General features: G+C 35.9%; 1 protein-coding gene and 1 long non-coding RNA gene across 3 annotated transcripts; one reads left to right on the top strand and one right to left on the bottom strand.

The window, feature by feature from the left end:
- The first annotated feature begins 280 nt into the window (after positions 1 to 280).
- Positions 281 to 2,300, top strand: LOC109236672. Its single transcript, XR_002069527.1, has 2 exons — positions 281 to 477; positions 1,515 to 2,300. It is a non-coding gene; the product is annotated as an uncharacterized LOC109236672 (long non-coding RNA).
- Positions 2,301 to 6,758: 4,458 nt separating this feature from the next.
- On the bottom strand, positions 6,759 to 17,210 carry LOC109236677 (putative ABC transporter C family member 15). 2 transcript variants are annotated; one of them, XM_019402871.1, is made up of 11 exons: positions 17,089 to 17,210; positions 11,586 to 13,918; positions 11,376 to 11,462; positions 10,129 to 10,779; positions 9,455 to 9,619; positions 8,825 to 9,119; positions 8,508 to 8,722; positions 7,992 to 8,297; positions 7,640 to 7,703; positions 7,314 to 7,553; positions 6,759 to 7,228 (listed from the first exon to the last, which is right to left on the bottom strand). In XM_019402871.1, the coding sequence occupies exons 1-11, from the start codon at positions 17,126 to 17,128 to the stop codon at positions 7,101 to 7,103; spliced, it is 4,524 nt and encodes a 1,507-aa protein (XP_019258416.1). In that variant the 5' UTR covers positions 17,129 to 17,210; the 3' UTR covers positions 6,759 to 7,100. The 2 variants fall into 2 exon arrangements, with proteins under 2 accessions (XP_019258416.1, XP_019258417.1); XM_019402872.1 differs by lacking the exon at positions 17,089 to 17,210 and adding an exon at positions 16,911 to 17,001.
- Positions 17,211 to 17,445: the final 235 nt, after the last annotated feature.

The raw sequence follows: 17,445 nt of genomic DNA, 5'->3' as shown, positions 1-17,445 counted from the left end.
CTTTATGTAACCATAGATTTAGTATAGTCGCATTGTTACCTTGGTTTTTTCTCTCATCTTGCCATTCTTTATTATTAAATAATTATATTTTATCCTTTACTCTACTTTTATATATAATATTTCTACTTCGTATTCTATATTTTTAGTAATATTGTAAGTCTATTCTTTATATTGTTAGGATGTGACATCATGAAATGAGGGCAAATAATATAATTTATCCAAATATTTGACATGTATCAACCATTGTCCATCCAAACAAGCTGTTAAAAATAAAAAAAATTCACACAGCGTCGACTTCTTACGGTTATCATCTATTCTCAAATCTCATTCTACGTTCCCACAGAAAATACACACCATTGGAATTGCAATAGGCTTTACTGCCGACGGAAATAGTCAATACATTTGCATTTTCAAGTCAAAGCCTAATGGAGCAAGTGCGTATATAGTTGGGTGTCCCTCTTGTTTTGATTCAGTCAGGTAAAACTCGATTATCCCTCAGATTCCTTGTAACAATTTAGACACAGAAGACTTGATCTTTGATGAATTTCTTCAATTCATTGCACTTTTAGAATTACCGAAGAGTTAGTCTGTATCTTTGTTGTATTAATGTGTCTGTATCATATCAATTGATGAACCATAATACATATCTTGTTGTTTATTTTATGCTAATTGTTCAATGTTGAAAGGGAAATTTTTAACTTCCATGACGGGGTGGGTAGGTAGGTGGGACTTGGTGTTGTAATATTTCCAAAAATTGGACAAATGTCCTTCCATGTGGCAATCTTGCATGGAAAATTCAAGACAAGTGATATACGCTTGTCATGCTCTAAGCTTCTCTTATAGCCAATAAATAGGCCTTCAAAATAACCATCAATCATCAGCATCTTTTCCTTTGCCTTTTCCTTCCTCTTCAGCTTCCTTTTCTTTCCTCCTTAAACTTTTGTAGTCTACTTTCTTTGTTCCCCTCTTTGAAATAGCTGAGTTTGTAATTTAATATTTTGCTGATTCCCGTATCCTCCCAAATAGAGGTGGGCTTGTTTAATCCTGGAGAGACATTTCACACTACTGAAATAGTTTCTTAGGACAGTGGCCAGCACGACTCAAGCCAATTCGTGTATCTGCTTACAAATAATATTATTACAGTGTTTTTATTTTCCGGTGTCATTTCCCTACTATCTAAGAAACTATGGCAAGCAACACTGATGCTGAAAATACTAGTGATACTACCAATAGTGGCGCTACCTCCGCTACCCCAATTTCAGTTGCACTATCATATGCCATGCCATTTCCAGATGTGTCAACTATCGAAATTTTCGCCAATAAAAATTTCAAGCGTTGGCAAAAACGTATTTTCTCACTGCTTGATGTCCATGGTGTTGCACATGCACTGCTGCATACAACCTAGTCCAGACACTGATAATAAAATAATGAAATCATGGCGACATGCTAACAAGCTATGTGCCGTCATACTATATTACAACTATTTCAAATGAATTGTTTGACGTGTATTGTAGTTATAAGGAAGCAAAAGCTATCTGGGAAGGCTTAATTAAAAAATTACTGCTGAAGATGCTACAAAATAAAATTTTGTAGTAGAAATTTTTTATCAATGACATATAAGAGATGATAAAGAGATGAACGTGCAAATCAACGAATATCAAAAATTGCTAGAAGACTTGAAGGCCGAGGGGATGTCATTACCAGATAAGTTTGCTGCTGGAGTGCTGATTGAGAAGCTGCCTGACTCATGGAGTGACTGCAAAAACAACTTAAAGCACAAACAGAAAAATTTCACCATTGAGGAAATTGTGACCCACATTTTAATTGAAGATTCCAACAGAAAAATCCGCCAAAGCTAGGATGACAGCTCTTAAAGTAAATTTAGTGCAAAGCAGCAACAACAACCGCAAAAGGTACGAGAATAAGTCTCAAGGTTACAACCCTAAAAATCCTAACCTTAAAAGAAAAAAAAAGCTCTTGTTTTGTTTTTGAAAAACCAGGCCATCATGCCTCACAGTGCAGGTGCAGAGCAGGAAATAACAAAGGAAAAACTAATACTCCTAAGGCTAACTTAGTTGAAGGAGGTGATATTATTGCTGCTGTCATTTCTCAAGTAAACATTGTAGCACATGCAAAAGAATGGGTGGTAGATTCTGGGGCTACTCGGCACATTTGTGCAAATCGAGAAGCATTTTACTCTTACACTCCTGTAGAGGATGATAGAGAAGAGGTCTACCTTGGAGACTCAAGTACTACCAAAGTCTTGGGTAAGAGTAAAGTTCTCCTGAAACTCACTTCGAAAGAACTTTAGCCCTTGTTGATGTACTGCATGTTCCTACTATGAGGGAAAACTTGATCTCTGTATCCTTGTTGGGAAGAGCTGGAGTGAAAGTGTCATTTGAATCTGATAAGATCATAATGACCAAAAACAATGTGTTTGTAGGAAAGGGCTAATGTAACCGAGGACTCTTTGTACGTAATATTTATGATATTATCAATGGAAATGTATCTACTTCTGCTTATATGGCTGGGTCTATTTCTTTATGGCATGCTAGACTAGGACATGTTAATGTCGCGTATATAAAGAAAATGCAGTCACTAGGATTAATATCTGGTTTAGACTCAAATAATATTGACAAATGTGAAATATGTGCTGAAGCTAAAAGTACTAGAAAGACTTGTTTTTTTGTAAATTGAGAAACTGAATTGTTATCCTTGATTCACACTGATTTAGGCGATTCAAAGCAAACTATGACTAGAGGTGGTAAAAGACATTATGTGACTTTTTTTGATGATTTTTCTAGATATACTAAGTTGTATTTTCTTAGAAATAAAGATGATGCATTTAATGCTTTTATTTCTTATAAAACTAAGGTTGAAAATCAACTTAGTAGAAAAGTCAATAAAACTAGATCTGATAGAGGTGGAGAATATTTATTTTTAAATGATTTTTGTGAAAAAAATAGAATCATTCATGAAGTAACTCCGCCTTATTCACCCTAGTCAAATGGAGTAGCTGAAAGAAAAAATAGAACATTGAAAGAGATGATGAACTCCATGTTAGCCAGTTCTAATGCTCCTGATAATTTGTGAGGTGAAGCTATTTTATCTGCATGTCACTTACAAAATAGAATACCACATAGAAGAACTGGCAAAACTCCATATGGATTGTGGAGGGGTTATAACCTAACTTGAAATATTTAAAAGTGCGGGGGTGCCTTGCTAATGTTCTTTTGACTGAACCTAAAAAGAGAAAAATAGGTTCTAAAGCTGCTGATTCCATGCTTATTGGATATGCTGAACATAGTACTGCATATAGATTTCTTATTTTAAAAAGTGATGTGCTTGATTGCAATACTATAATTGAGACAAAGAATGCCGAGTTCTTTGAATATATTTATCCACTGTCTAATAAAATTTCTTATACACCTGTTAAAATAAATAATGAAATTACCTCTCACGAGGAACTGAGAAGGAGTAAAAGGTGTAGGAAAGAATATTTTTCTTCTGAAAATGATTTTCAGATTTTTCTTGTCGATAATGAACTATCAAATTATTTTGAAGTTATAACTTCTTCAGAAGCTAGTTATTGGGAAGAGGCAATAAAAATTAAAATTGATTCCATTATGAAAATAATACATGGATTTTAACTGATTTACCTCTTGGTGTAAAACCTATTGGTTGTAAATAGATTTTCAAAAAGAAATTTAATCTTGATGGATCTTTAGATAAATATAAAGCTCGGTTAGTAGCAAAAGGATTTTCTCAAAAGTAAATAGATTATTTTGATATATTTGCACCAATGACTAGAAGTTCTTCTATTCGAGTTTTGATTGCCTTAGCTTCAATACGTAAGCTTTTTATCCATCAAATGGATGTCAAAAGAGCTTTTTTAAATGGTGATTTAGAAGAAGAAATTTATATGGTTCAGCCTGAAGGCTGTGTCATTCCTGGACAAGAAAACAAAGTTCATAAATTAAGTAAATCTCTTTATGGCCTTAAACAAGCTCCTAAGCAGTGATATGAAAAATTTGAACAAGCCTTACTGAGAGACGATTTTTCTTCCGTTGTGGTGGATAAATGTGTTTATACTAAAATGGTAGACAATGATTATGTGATAATATGTCTATATGTTGATGATATGCTTATATTTGGTACAAGTTTAGATATTATGCAAAGTACTAAATTATTTTTGCCTGCTAATTTTGATATGAAAGATCTGGGTAAAGTAAATACAATATCGCGAGTTAAAGTTATAAGGAGTGAAGATGGAATAATGTTGTCATAAGAACATTATGTTGAGACACAAGTTTGAATATTTTAATGTCAAATCTGTGAGCACTTCTTTTGATGCTAACTCTCAGTTGAAAAAGAATAATGGTGACCCACTTGCTCAGTCTAAATATGCGCAGATTATTGGGAGTTTGATGCATTTAATGAATTTTACAAGGCCTGATATAGCCTATGCTGTGTGTAGACTGAGTAGATAAACTCATAATCCCAACAGAGAGCATTGATGTGCATTGGATAGACTAATGAAATATTTGAGAGGAACCATGAATTATGGTATCCTATATAGTGGAATTCCTTCTAGTTTAGAATGGTACAGTGATGTAAACTGGATCTCTGATTCGGATGTAACAAAATCCACTAGTGGTTATGTATTCACCTTTGGTGGTGGTGCAATATCATGGAAATCAGCTAAACAGACGATCATTGCTAGATCGACTATGGAATCAGAGTTTGTAGCTCTGGAGTTAGCTGGTTCTGAGGGTGAGTGGCTAAGAAACTTCTTAGCTAATATCCCTTCAATAAAGGACGTATTGCCTCCTCTGTTTATACATTGTGATTGCCAAGCGGCAATAGCTATAGCATAGAATAAATCTTATAATTGTAAAAGTAGACACATGAAATTGAGACATGATGTCATAAAGCAGCTGCTGAGAGATGGAATAATTTCCATTGTTATGTGAAGTCATAAATTAATTTGGCCAATCCTCTGACTAAACCAGCGGGAAGAAAATTAATTCTTCAAACCTTAAAAGAGTGGGGTTAAGGCCGACATGTTGTCAATAGAGATGGTAACCCAACCTATGTGATTGGAGATCCCATGAAGTAGGTTCATATGGGTAATAACAAGTCGATATTGGCACTGAAGCAGTAAAGGAGAATGCTTAACTGCTACTAATTGAGAGGATGAGTTAAAACTCTTAATAAAATTCATAGTTCTTATGGATGGTGTATTTAAAAGCAGTATACACTTGATGAATTCACCTATATGAGAATGGAGTGAGGACGCTCCTATGAGATTTTGGCGTAGTCTCTAGAGCTCTCATGAATAACTAGGCACGCACATGGCCTAGTGGCGCAAAACCACGTTGAACAACAAAATTGTGAGGGTCAAATGTGATTGATAAAATCTCTGACTTACAATAAGAATTAGTGGTTCATAAAAATATTATATTTCACCAATAATTCTGTGAGTTAAGTTTATTGGTCTAAGTTTGGTTCATAATCCAAAAGACACCAAACTTATTGCATTTGACCATACAAATCCAGCAAATCTTATTCCTCTTTGTATGAATTTTTCGAAAATATGTGGGGGAACTGTTGTGTATTTCCAAAAATTGGACAAATGTCCTTCCATGTGGCAATCTTGCATGGAAATTCAAGACAAGTGTTATACGCTTGTCATGCTCTAAGCTTCTCTTATAACCTATAAATAGGCCTTCAAAATAGCCATCAATCATCAGCATCTTTTCCTTTGCCTTTTCGTTCCTCTTCAACTTCCTTTTCTTTCCTCCTTAAACTTTTGTAGTCTACTTTCTTTGTTCCCCTCTTTTAAATAGCTGGGTTTGTAATTTAATATTTTGCTAATTCCTGTATTCTCCCAAATAGAGGTAGGCTTGTTTAATCCTGGAGAGACATTTCACATTGCTGAAATAGTTTCTTAGGACAGTGCCCAGCACGACTCAAGCCAATTAGTGTATATGCTTACAAAATAATATTATTGCAGTGTTGTTATTTTCCGGTGTCATTTCCCTACACTTGGGAGCAGAGGCGGATGCAACGGATAACTTTATAGGTTCGAAGTGCGGGATTCTACCATAACGGATTTGATTTACCGGGTTCTAAATCAATTATTTGTACTATTTAATGAACTTCTTAAGCACAGTCCGAGCCATGCTACTGGGTTTCAGATGAACCCATAAGTTGAACTCTACATCTGCCCTTGGGTGGGAGGCGTGAAGTCAATAGTAATTCAAAATATAAAGAAGTAAATATACGAAGAAGTCAAAGAGATTCAACATTTAATATATATATATATAATAAATTTGACCTAATATATATGTAGGTGATTTTCCGGCGCCCATGCATGAAGTAAGAAGATCTTTTGGTCTGCTTTGGATGTTCAATGCTGGAAACTGTTAAGTTTTTGTTGCTCTAGCACAATGCTTTTTTAACTTTGTATGGAAAATCAAAGTTGTGGGGTAAACCTCTGAAGGCTAGAGTAGATGGACCCACACTGAGTGTTTTAATTGGGATTTGAGTATGGAATCTCCATGTTGTTACTTCTATCCCTCTATCACTCACCGATGCTCTCCTGATAATTGGCTCAATAATTCGTTAACTGTTTATTCGGAGTTGATTAGTACATAAATATCAAAATTGCCTGCTTATTGAACTTATACTTTTTGTTTGTTACTACCCTCTGATAGTAACACGTGAGAATTTTGGAAGGTTCTTTATTTGCGACATCAACTAAATGTGCAATTTAGATTACACAGAATTTTTTGGTTTACAAAATGTTACAGAACTTTAATGCTAGGGGTGTGTATTCTTCATATTGCATGCAATGTTCTTTTAAATAGAGAAGCTTCTTTACTATACTTAACTAAGCTTACAAAATTTCAACTCCCTATGAATGGTGATATAAATGAGCCAAAAGCACGTACTGTCAGGGTGCTTAGTTGACCTCTACAGTAGGCTAGTAGCTGAGGCTGATATAGACCTTTAATTTTCAGCTTTAGCTTACCAATATGATTTCTTGCTTCTACTGCTGCCTCTACAAGTTCGTTTCCAGAATGTAGGAAGCAAGGTCAAGCCTGTAATTTAGCTAAGCTGTTAAAACTTTTGGATCTCATTGAATACTCCTTTATCAATTTTGAGAAGAAAGAATCCTCTCTTTCCAATAGCTTTGCTGGTGTGTCATATTCGGCTATTCTTCCTGTTAACAAAGTGAAGGAATTCCATATAGTTAGAATCAAGAAGTTAGCAGCTTAGAGAGATATTACATGTATTAAAATACTTACCTTCATTCAAGACTAAGACAAGATCGCTATCAATGACTGTATGGATTCTGTGAGCTATTGTGACAACTGTTTGATTTCTGAACTCTTGACTGATAATCTTTTGTAACACTACATCAGTTGCAGCATCAACTGATGCTGTTGCTTCGTCCAGAACGAGAATGCTGCTTTTCTTTAGCAAGGCTCTTCCGAGACAGAAAAGCTGCCTTTGACCGACACTCCAGTTCTCTCCATTTTCAACCACTGTTAAACTTATCGCATTAGTAGCTTTCAAGAAGGAAATACGTGATTGCTTTTCATAAGAAAAAACAAGAAATTTCTATTCTCACCTGTAGTTTCCAGCTTTTCTGGCTTTCCACGTATTATATCACCAAGTTGGCATTTGTCCAGAGCCTGACAAAAGAAGATGACTGCACATTATTCACAATCCAAATCACTAATATTTTAGTTAATTTCACCTTTTTCTTGACTACATGATAGAAGTTGGTCAAGGTTTATACTCCAATCATTTAGACTCCAATCATTTAGACTTTGCAAAACAAGTACAAGACCTACCAGAGGGGTTAACGAGTTTTTTGTGTTTTTAGCTTGTTACCATGGAAAGATGACTTATAAGACAATCTGTCAATTTAAGTGGACATTTTGCATAATTATTTGTGCAATACTCAGTGCAATAAGTACCTCCCAGATTTCAGTATCAGAGTGCTCTGCTAGTGGATCTAGGTTTCCTCTAACTGTTCCCTCGAACATTGTTGGATCCTGAGGAATAATACTAAGCCTTGACCTCAAATCGTAAAGGCCTATCTTGCAAATATCTATATCATCGATGATGATTCTTCCTTCTCTTGGTTCTACGATCCGGAAAAGGGCCTGAATGAGAGTTGATTTACCACTTCCTGTTCTGCCCACAACACCGACTTTCTTACTTCCTGGCAATGTGCATGTGATGTTTTTCAGAACAGACGGGAGGTGTTCAGCATAACGTATCTGCAGATAGAGGTATGGTGATGATATCAGAGGGTGGAAATCTTAAGCCAGGCAGCTAAAAAGTTTATTTTAAACAAGTACATAATATTGCTGCCAGTTTTTGTGGCAAACATAGCTTCATTCATTTCATCCTGATCACTAAAGGCTTTCTGGTATTCAAACCTCATAACTGAGTCTAGTTCGATCTAAGCTATGTGAGACTGTCATTACCTGCAAATTCTCGAAGGAAATTGTTCCAGTTTGTGGCCAAGTGCTTGATGGTCTAGTATTTTCAATCACAAGAGGTGCTTCACTGGCAAGGTTTGAATACTGGAGAATCCTTTCAACTGATATCATTTTGTTTTCAGCATTACAAATATTCCATATTACTGAAGCTTGTAAAACATTCAGATTGATTCCATATGTTACTGCCAATCCTGCAATGCCTGTAGAATATAAAGCGACATCAGTTTTGTGCTTTTGATGTCTTGGTTTCCTACTTGTGCTCTACATAACAACATTAAGGAAAAACAATTTCTGATACTTACTTGGATTTATAATTCCTTCAGGGAGTGTGACTAGCAGAACAAGGGAGAAGGCAAAAACAAAAGTAGATAGCTGGTTCAGTCTAAAAGAAAGCCATTCCATCGCTGATACGTTGTGGAACCATGGCCTTGAATGACCATCTATGAGATAAAGGTTTGCAAGAGCAAAGCGATCTTTTTGGTTGAAAGCACGAATGGTTGCTGCTCCTGCGAGTGATTCTGCAAAGTGATGGAGGATCGGAGCTCTTTGAACTCCAGATAAACGAGCAAGCTCTCTTGCAGTTGGTATGTAGTATTGCTGGCATTTTTAACAATAGTATCTTAAATTAACATTTTACAAAAACTAGAAAGAAAATCTTTGAAATCTTCAACAAATATAAGGTTTGTTCATCCTTTGATCTTTAAATATAATTTTACTAATATTTTCCCAAAACATCACTTGATCATGTATACAAGAACTCTTCTACAAGGTGGCTAGATGAGAACTTCTTATTTTAGCAGCAAACTTGGTTTTATCAGAGTGTTGGCCTCCCCTTACTTGACCGCTAGAGTTCTTTGCCCAAAACAAACCAGCAACTTCTTGTTTTAATATATTTAGCCTTTAGAAATCTAAAACATGTACATCTTACTTACCTGGTACCAAACGCAAACTGCTGTTACTGGAATAAAGATGACAAATACTTCCCATGCGACCTGTGACATGACTGCAATTGTCCCAAGAAGCTGAATTATGGAGAAGGCGCACCAACCCAACTTGGTTGCCATTTCCAAGTCTAGAACACTTTGGTCTGTGGATACCTGTTCATGTAATAATATGTTCTTGAGTGATCGATCCAATGGAATTGCATCAATGAAGAAACTGACTTTCAGCCTTAAGTTCTTTAGGTTATGGCTAGATTTCAGTCACTGTGTTTTTGTCATGGTATTATCTTGATTGTCTTATTCTGATACTTTTCTGTGGATTAACTTGTGAGTTACACATTCAAATACCACATGACTGTACAGTGAAAGATCCTACTTGCTTTATGCAGCTATGAGATATAACTGATATGTATCCCCTGACTTATCATTTAATATCTGTCTTTGATCAGTTTCTCCTTCTCAGAGGCAAATTGCAGTTGTGGAAAAACAAAAGAAGAGTTGTTATCATGTCTGGTTTCTTACTAGTTACTTCTTTTTAACATGTTTCAGGGATCTAATGGTGAAGTACTTAGCTTAATCCACACATCTTCAGATCAAGGGAAATATACTACAGCTGATCTGCTGTCCCCTTGTCCAATCCCAATCAGCTAAATTGAGTTACTTACGCGGTTTAAGATTCTTCCAGCAGGAGTAGAGTCGAAGAAGGACATAGGAGCACGAAGGATGCTGTGCAGCATGTTGCTGAAGAGCTTTTCTGCTGTTCGAAGGCCTGTTATAGCGACAAATGATGACCGGACTAGAACGCAAAGGGAACTTCCAACAGAGAGCAGCACATAGACAAAAAGTATGAAGTTCATCTTCTCAGCTATTGGTGCTGCATCACCTGTGGGACATGACCATGCCATCCAGTAGTTGCTGGCTATCTGGAGAACTTGAAATGATGATTGTGCAAGAAGAATTATTGGAACAAAGGCACCACCTTTCACAATGGTCAAGTAAGAAAAGTAAACTTCTTTTCCAATGCTTCCTTTTTCTCTCTCCTCATCCTGCACAAGTCTGCCATCCTTTTCTGTTATCTCTACGCAGAGATTGTGTTCTGAATCCTGCTTTGTGACTGGAAATTCTGCATTTGTGTTACTTTCTGTATGAAGGTCACCATCAGTAATTGCATGTTCAGATACTCTACTTGAGCTTTCAACTGTTAAAATTGAATCTAAAGCCTGGTTATGTGCTCCGACTAGAACTTCAAATCCAATATTTTGTTTCAATAGTTCTTCAAAAGTACCAGCTTGTGCAATTCTTCCATTTTGCATCACCTGTCGATATTAAGGAGTTAGATTTTTGAATTTAATTCTTTCAACTCATAGTTTTGAGTGTTGTTCAAAATTCTAGAAATCTTAAGATGCATCAAGTATCTTCTATACGAGTCTTGGTATTATTATTCAAAAGAGTCTCCCTATTATTGTTTAACTATTGGCATCCTGAATAAGCAACCCCCAAATACTTGGAAAGGTCTAACAAATTCAAGATTGTTTGCACAGTGCAACATGTATACATTTGATCAAGGAGTAGATCTTTTTATTTTGGGATTGTTTAGAGTTTGAAAATGACTGTCCCAATTTTTCTTCTCGGCCCATAACTAAAAAGCCTGCGTTCTTAGGATTACAAGGTCTATTCGAATATGAAATACCTTCTTGGAAGGGCTTTGATGTGTTCATATAGACAAGTATATATAACTAAAGCTCGCGAAATTCTTTTATATGATTCATTCTCAGAGTCGCTGTATAGGCAGGTCATTGTTTTGTGTTGGTGATGCCTGATTCATAAATTATGCAGATGCTCTCTCAGTTAAATGACATTAATTGGGTGCAATAATGGAACAAATTGAAACTTATGCTGTTTTCCTGCATACCAGAATGAGATCTGCTGCAGGAAGAAACTCAACTTGGTGTGTAATATAAAGTATTGTCTTGTCCTTGAGAACGCCCATCAAGCACTCCTGCGCCATGAAGAAATTGTAAATATCAGTACTTAAATACCATAACATTACCTCGCACCAGATGGTGGATAATGAGGTTTGAAAACTAGAATTGCTATTTGATAGACATGCTTAACAACACACCTGAAAGAGGTGCGTGCCTGTGTGAGCATCAACAGCACTGAAAGGGTCATCAAGCAGATATATATCAGCATCTTGGTAAACTGCACGAGCAATTTGTATTCTCTGCTTCTGACCTCCGCTCATATTTATCCCTCTTTCTCCTATTTCTGTAAGATCACCAGCAGAGAATAGTTCAAAATCTTTTTTCAGAGCACATGCTTCAACCGTTCTGTCATACTTAACGCTGTCATAAGGCTTTCCAAATAGAATATTCTCCTTGATATTTCCAGTCAATATCCAAGGAGACTGAGGAACATATGCCACTTCACCGCTGACCTTCACAATCCCCGACAGTTTTGGCATCTCTCCTAATACACAAGAGAGCAAGCTTGACTTCCCTGATCCAACAGTGCCACAAATTGCCACCTTCATTCCCCTCTTAGCTTGTAATTCTATTCCATCAAGGGTCGGGGTTCTTGATTCTGTGTCCCAGCTGAATTTTCCACTCTTTATCTCAACCCCAACTTGCGTTTCATGTTTGGGAACAAATTCAACTGCATCGGGTTTAATCTCATCTTCCTGTAGGAAGGAAGCAATTCTATCAGCAGAAACTTTTGCTTGTGCTATCACATTTAGCAAATCTGGCAAATTGAATATAGGATCTTGAAGCATCCGAAATGTAGCCAATGCAGATAAGACCCGCCCTGCAGTCAGTGGAATTCCCATCATAACACATCCGGAGAATGTTGCCACTGAAATAAATGTAGGTGATCCCCAGAAGATAAAAGCAGTTAGGGCTGACAATCTTAGTGACTGCCATAGCCAATTATGTTCCACTTTTCTTAAGATTTCCAGCTTCTGGAGATAATAACTATCCCATGCCTGAAGTTTGATAGTCTTCATATTTCGAAGAATCTCTGAGGTGGATTTCATTCTTTCATCCTTGGATTCCATTATCTTAGTTTGATAACCCTTTTGGATCCTTGTCAGGGGTATGTTGCCAGTCATCACTATCAGAGTTGCTCCTAATGCAACAAGTGCCCCCTTTCCTAGATTCATGTGTAAAATATAGACTGCCAATGATATCTGGATGGGTAGCATCCATATTGTGTTAAGGTACCATATAAAATCCGTAATCCTTTGGACATCTACGCTCATGTAGTTGATTATCTCTCCGCTGGTATAGCTTTGGCGTGATTGACTTGATAAAAGCAGGCCCTTTTGGTAAATGTGAGATATCAGAGCAGCTCTGAGCCGAAGGCCTAACTGTCGAGCTCCAAATATCCACTGCCTTTGTGCTATTGTCTCAACCATTTTTGCACCAAGAAAGGCTAGTGCAAGAAGATAGCCACTTCTTAACCCCCGAAGTTTCTTTTCACTGAGGAAATTTACAAAGTCATCTATGAGGTAGGGACCTACATAAGATGATCCTGCACTAATAACTGCAAAGAGTGCATTGATTGCTGCTTTTTTCCTTGCAAATACATAAATGGCCTTATAGATAGATGGGTTTGTGGTTCCATCCTTTTCCTTTACGTACTTCAGGCTTTCATCGAAGGAATCAGATAGAAATCTTGCAGAGTCCCTGAAGTCGACATCTGGGACTTCATCCTGGTCAAGGGGCTTCTTGACTCCAACTTCAAATAGTGGGTTAAGCCAAGAGAAGGTGATCAGTTGGATAAGAGTAGCTTTTCCATATGGACTGTCCCTTTTAGCTTCTGAATGCTTTTCATTCTTTCCATTTAGAAGTGGTTCAGTTGTGCTGTCTGAGATGTCAAGAATTATGCCTGTCTTCCCTCTGATAGAGATCACCAGAAGACAGGCAGATGCAATAAGACCAAGGATATCCACATAGTCAGAAAGTCCGAGTTGTTCGTCACTTGTGATGACAAAATGGGCATCTAGAGCGGCACGAGCAAGAGACAGAAAGAAGCTGGAAATCCACCAGATTCTAAGGACCCAGGGAAACTTGATGTAATTCCTATTCAGAGTTCTGCAGAGCACGACAAATGAGGCTGCCCATGATGTTGATTGCAGAATCTCAGATGAAAGAACTGGAAATCTGAATTGGCAGTGAGCACCGTTTCTCTTTTGCAGCATTAAGAGCATTATGAGATGAGTGCTCAATAATATAGTCGTGCAAATAATGCTAAACATGTAAGAAACACGGGCTTTTGTTCCAAAACTGTACTTCTCGACAGTCATTGCCTTCTTTCTGAATTTGCATAGGAGTGAATCCACCAGTAAGATTCCTAGGAATCCAAGTAGGACAATGATGCTGGCGTCCTCCCACAAGCAGCGCGACGTTGGCTGCACCCATGCAATCTTTAATTCAGGGGAATTTACATCTGCCACTGATCAAAACAAGAAACATTATGTCATCAAATTAAAGGATTCACCAACTAGCATCTCTTCTCTGCAGTCCATACGAAAATTTCATCAATTTCTATTCATCATTATTTGATTCTGTTCAGATAAATATACTTCCCTTTACGTATACCTTAAACAGAAGAGAGATTAATGTATTCATGAATTTTACTGCTTTTATATTTAGACTCTATGATGCAGCTTCTTGATTTTGTCTTATCTCATCAGGTAGCTAATACTCATCTGGTCATCCATCTTTACTACTTTGTTCGAGTCTATCTTGCATGCAAATGTTCATTATAATTTGTTAGGGAGAGGGCATAAGATCATACACGAAGTCGACTTTCCAAAAAACGTGTCAGTGGCACCTAAGGGTATAGCCTAGTGGGTCAATGAAATAGGTGAAAGCCATTGGAGACTAGGGTTCAAATCCCATCAGAGACACAAAACGCAATATGATTTCTTCATATTTGTCTCGTAGTGAATCTACCATTCCCAAACCTTAGGTTATTCTAATTGTTCTTCTTTTGAATGGCATTTGCGAGTGATTGGTTCCATCACCTTGGAAAATAAAGAAATGCGCTGAGTGGTTTTTTTTTTCTTTTTTTCTTTTCGTTTTCCTTGACTGAAGATCTAGAGTTTATAATTATGGTTTTACTGAAAACAGATAAATATATTGCTCGGTGGAGTAAATAGGTTGTGTAATGGCGCAAGGCCGTTTTTCACAACTTGTTTTGGTAATCCAACCATTCAGCTAAATCTAGAAACTTGAAACAGAAAAGAGCCAGAAGTTGAATAAATCAGTAAAAGTAAACACAAACTAAGATCTGGAAATGTAGCTGTCATTGAAGTGAAAAAATAAATATGGAAAAGGTATAACTCCACGCGTTATATTGAATAAAAATGCAGGGCACTCTCTAATACTCCCTCTGTTTCATGTTAATTGAGGTACTTCCTTTTTAGTTTGTTCCAAAATAAATGACACATTTATAAATTTAGAAATAATTCAATTTTAAACTCTTTATTTTACCTGTTTTACCTAACCACACAAAAGTCATGGTCCCACAAAGTTTTACCCCTTAGGCTTTTAAAACCACAAATTTTATTCTAAATTTGAAACGGAGGGAGTATAATTTTGTTCTGAGCAATGGCGTGTCCAAGATTTAGACGTGAGTTCTAGTTTAAGATGTAGGTTATATATCTATACTTTTTCGTCACTGGTTCTGACAGTACATGGAATTATTTTAAGGTATAATCTAATCTTGTTCTGTACTTGTAATTATTAAAAGATATACTATTAAGGTAATCTTTTCAACAATGCACGTAATAAGTCTGACACATTCTAAATTTACTGTCAATCTGTATCAAGCTCGATATTAGGAATCTCTAACGAATCTTACCAGATCTAGATTTGAAAATGGTATAGATAATAATGTCTGTTCACTTGTCTGGCTCCTGTGCTCTCTTCTCAATCTTTGCATTCTTCACCTTTTCATTTTTCACTCTATCTAGTTCAACTTACTTTTTTTTTTTTTAATAATTGTTGTGTTCGGGCGAACTTACTTGCACATTGACTAATTCTTTCGGCGGCACAAATACTGAGTAATTCTATCCGTTCAAGCTTGGACATATAGGAAAAAAACCATCTTATTTTTGCTTTCGTTGGAATTAAATGTAAGACCTCGTAGTTTTCAATTCACTTTATTGACTACTAGACTACACCTTGAATATTAAAATGTTATACCAATTTAAGACGAAGCCGAAGAAATTTTGTGCTTTTTTACTGGCTGTATCAGTACCCTAGAGTTATAATAAGCCTATAAGTCACCGTAGAGTTACAATAAGTGACGGATAGATTTGTCATAAGACAAAACTACTATAAAAGAGAAAGCACTATGATACAATACGAATTGTTCTTATAACCCTTACCGTTTCAATCACGTCTCTACAGTGCCAATCCGTATCTATGTAAAACTTTTCTTTTATTTTTCTGTTTCTTCTTAAACAGACAATGACTTAATACAGCTTCCTCCCTTTGATTTCTGCTGGATAAACACAGGCGGATTTAGAGCGAGTTTTGTGAGTTTTATTGGACTATTGTTTCCATTTAAATTAGGTATACATATACAGGAAAAACTATAATATATATTACCTCCGTCTCATATTAACAATCGTGGTTATTAAAAATAGTTATCGTTTTAGAAGTTCAAGCCAAAATTGATTTTTTTTTTCTTTTTTACCCTTAGTAATAATTGTTCTTGAAGATGGAGATAGCACATAAATAAAATAAATATTCAATGAAGAGAGATTATATCTTAAGATATAAATAAGGGTAGAATAGTCCAATCCCTTCCCTAATTAATACTTCATCTCTTCCAGTTTATGTGAACCTATTTCCTTTTTGGTCCATTCCAAAAGAATGAACCCTTTCTGAATTTGGTAACAATTTAGCTTAAACTTATAATTTTACCATTAATGAGAAGCTTTTATAACCACACAAATACTCTTGGCCCCTTTTTGACTTGTTTAGAACCACGAATTTCAAAAGTATTCATTTTTTCTTAAATTCCGTGCCCAATCAAACAGGTTCACATAAATTAAAACGGATTGAGTATTTCTTAAGGGGCATGTAAAAGAGAAACACCACACATAATATGAGACAAGGAAGTACTACACTCATTTTTAATTAATCTACTAACTTTAATTCCTGGATTTGCCTCTATCTCGTACAATGTATTTAATGAAAGACGAGAACTAACCAATTTAGAAGAGACAGTAAAAGCTAAAACCGCATCTCATAACCTGGTGAATTGAATGCCCTTGATTAACCATAGTCAGGTGATAGAAGAGTTTACAAAAGTCACATGTCATGTTACTATTAATTTGGTATAAACATTGGTTGCGGGTTATATATATATATATATATATATATATATATGTATATATATATATATGTATGTAACAGCAAATTACTTTTACCTTAACTTTATCTGTGTGTGTGTGAACTGGTAACAATGGAGAGTTTGGCTTGTACGTAGACTTTCATGCAGTTGAAAACTTACAAATTCTTCTGGATTTGGAATACTAACAAAGTCAATGAAACAAAACACAGAACTATGTAGCTCGCAAGAAAAAAGAGAAAGGAGAAAGAGCTTACTTGCTGCATAAAGAAGCTTGGAGATAGATTCTAACACCATAGTTTCCTTCTCCACTCTCTCTTCACTCGTTGAAGAGAGATGTTTTGAAACTCTGGGATCCAATTAGCTAGCTTTTAAAAGAAAATATGCCTCCAGCCACTTATATTATATTTTATACTCGACGGTAGAAAAGAATTTCTAGGTCACTTAAAAGATATTTAATTGAAGACAAATTCAACTTTTTTAGGATTTGGTATTTGTTAATTTTTTAATTCATAGTTAAATAAAATTTATAGTCTAATTCATATAGAATAGTGTTTACCCTAAAAATTGAGTAACAATTAAACTTGTAATGTGGTTTTAAGGTTACGTGATTT

Source organism: Nicotiana attenuata, unplaced genomic scaffold (genome assembly GCF_001879085.1).
Source record: "Nicotiana attenuata strain UT unplaced genomic scaffold, NIATTr2, whole genome shotgun sequence".
Taxonomy (NCBI): domain Eukaryota; kingdom Viridiplantae; phylum Streptophyta; class Magnoliopsida; order Solanales; family Solanaceae; genus Nicotiana; species Nicotiana attenuata.
Note: the sequence above shows the minus strand (reverse complement) of the source record. Positions and strands in the feature narration are given on the sequence as shown.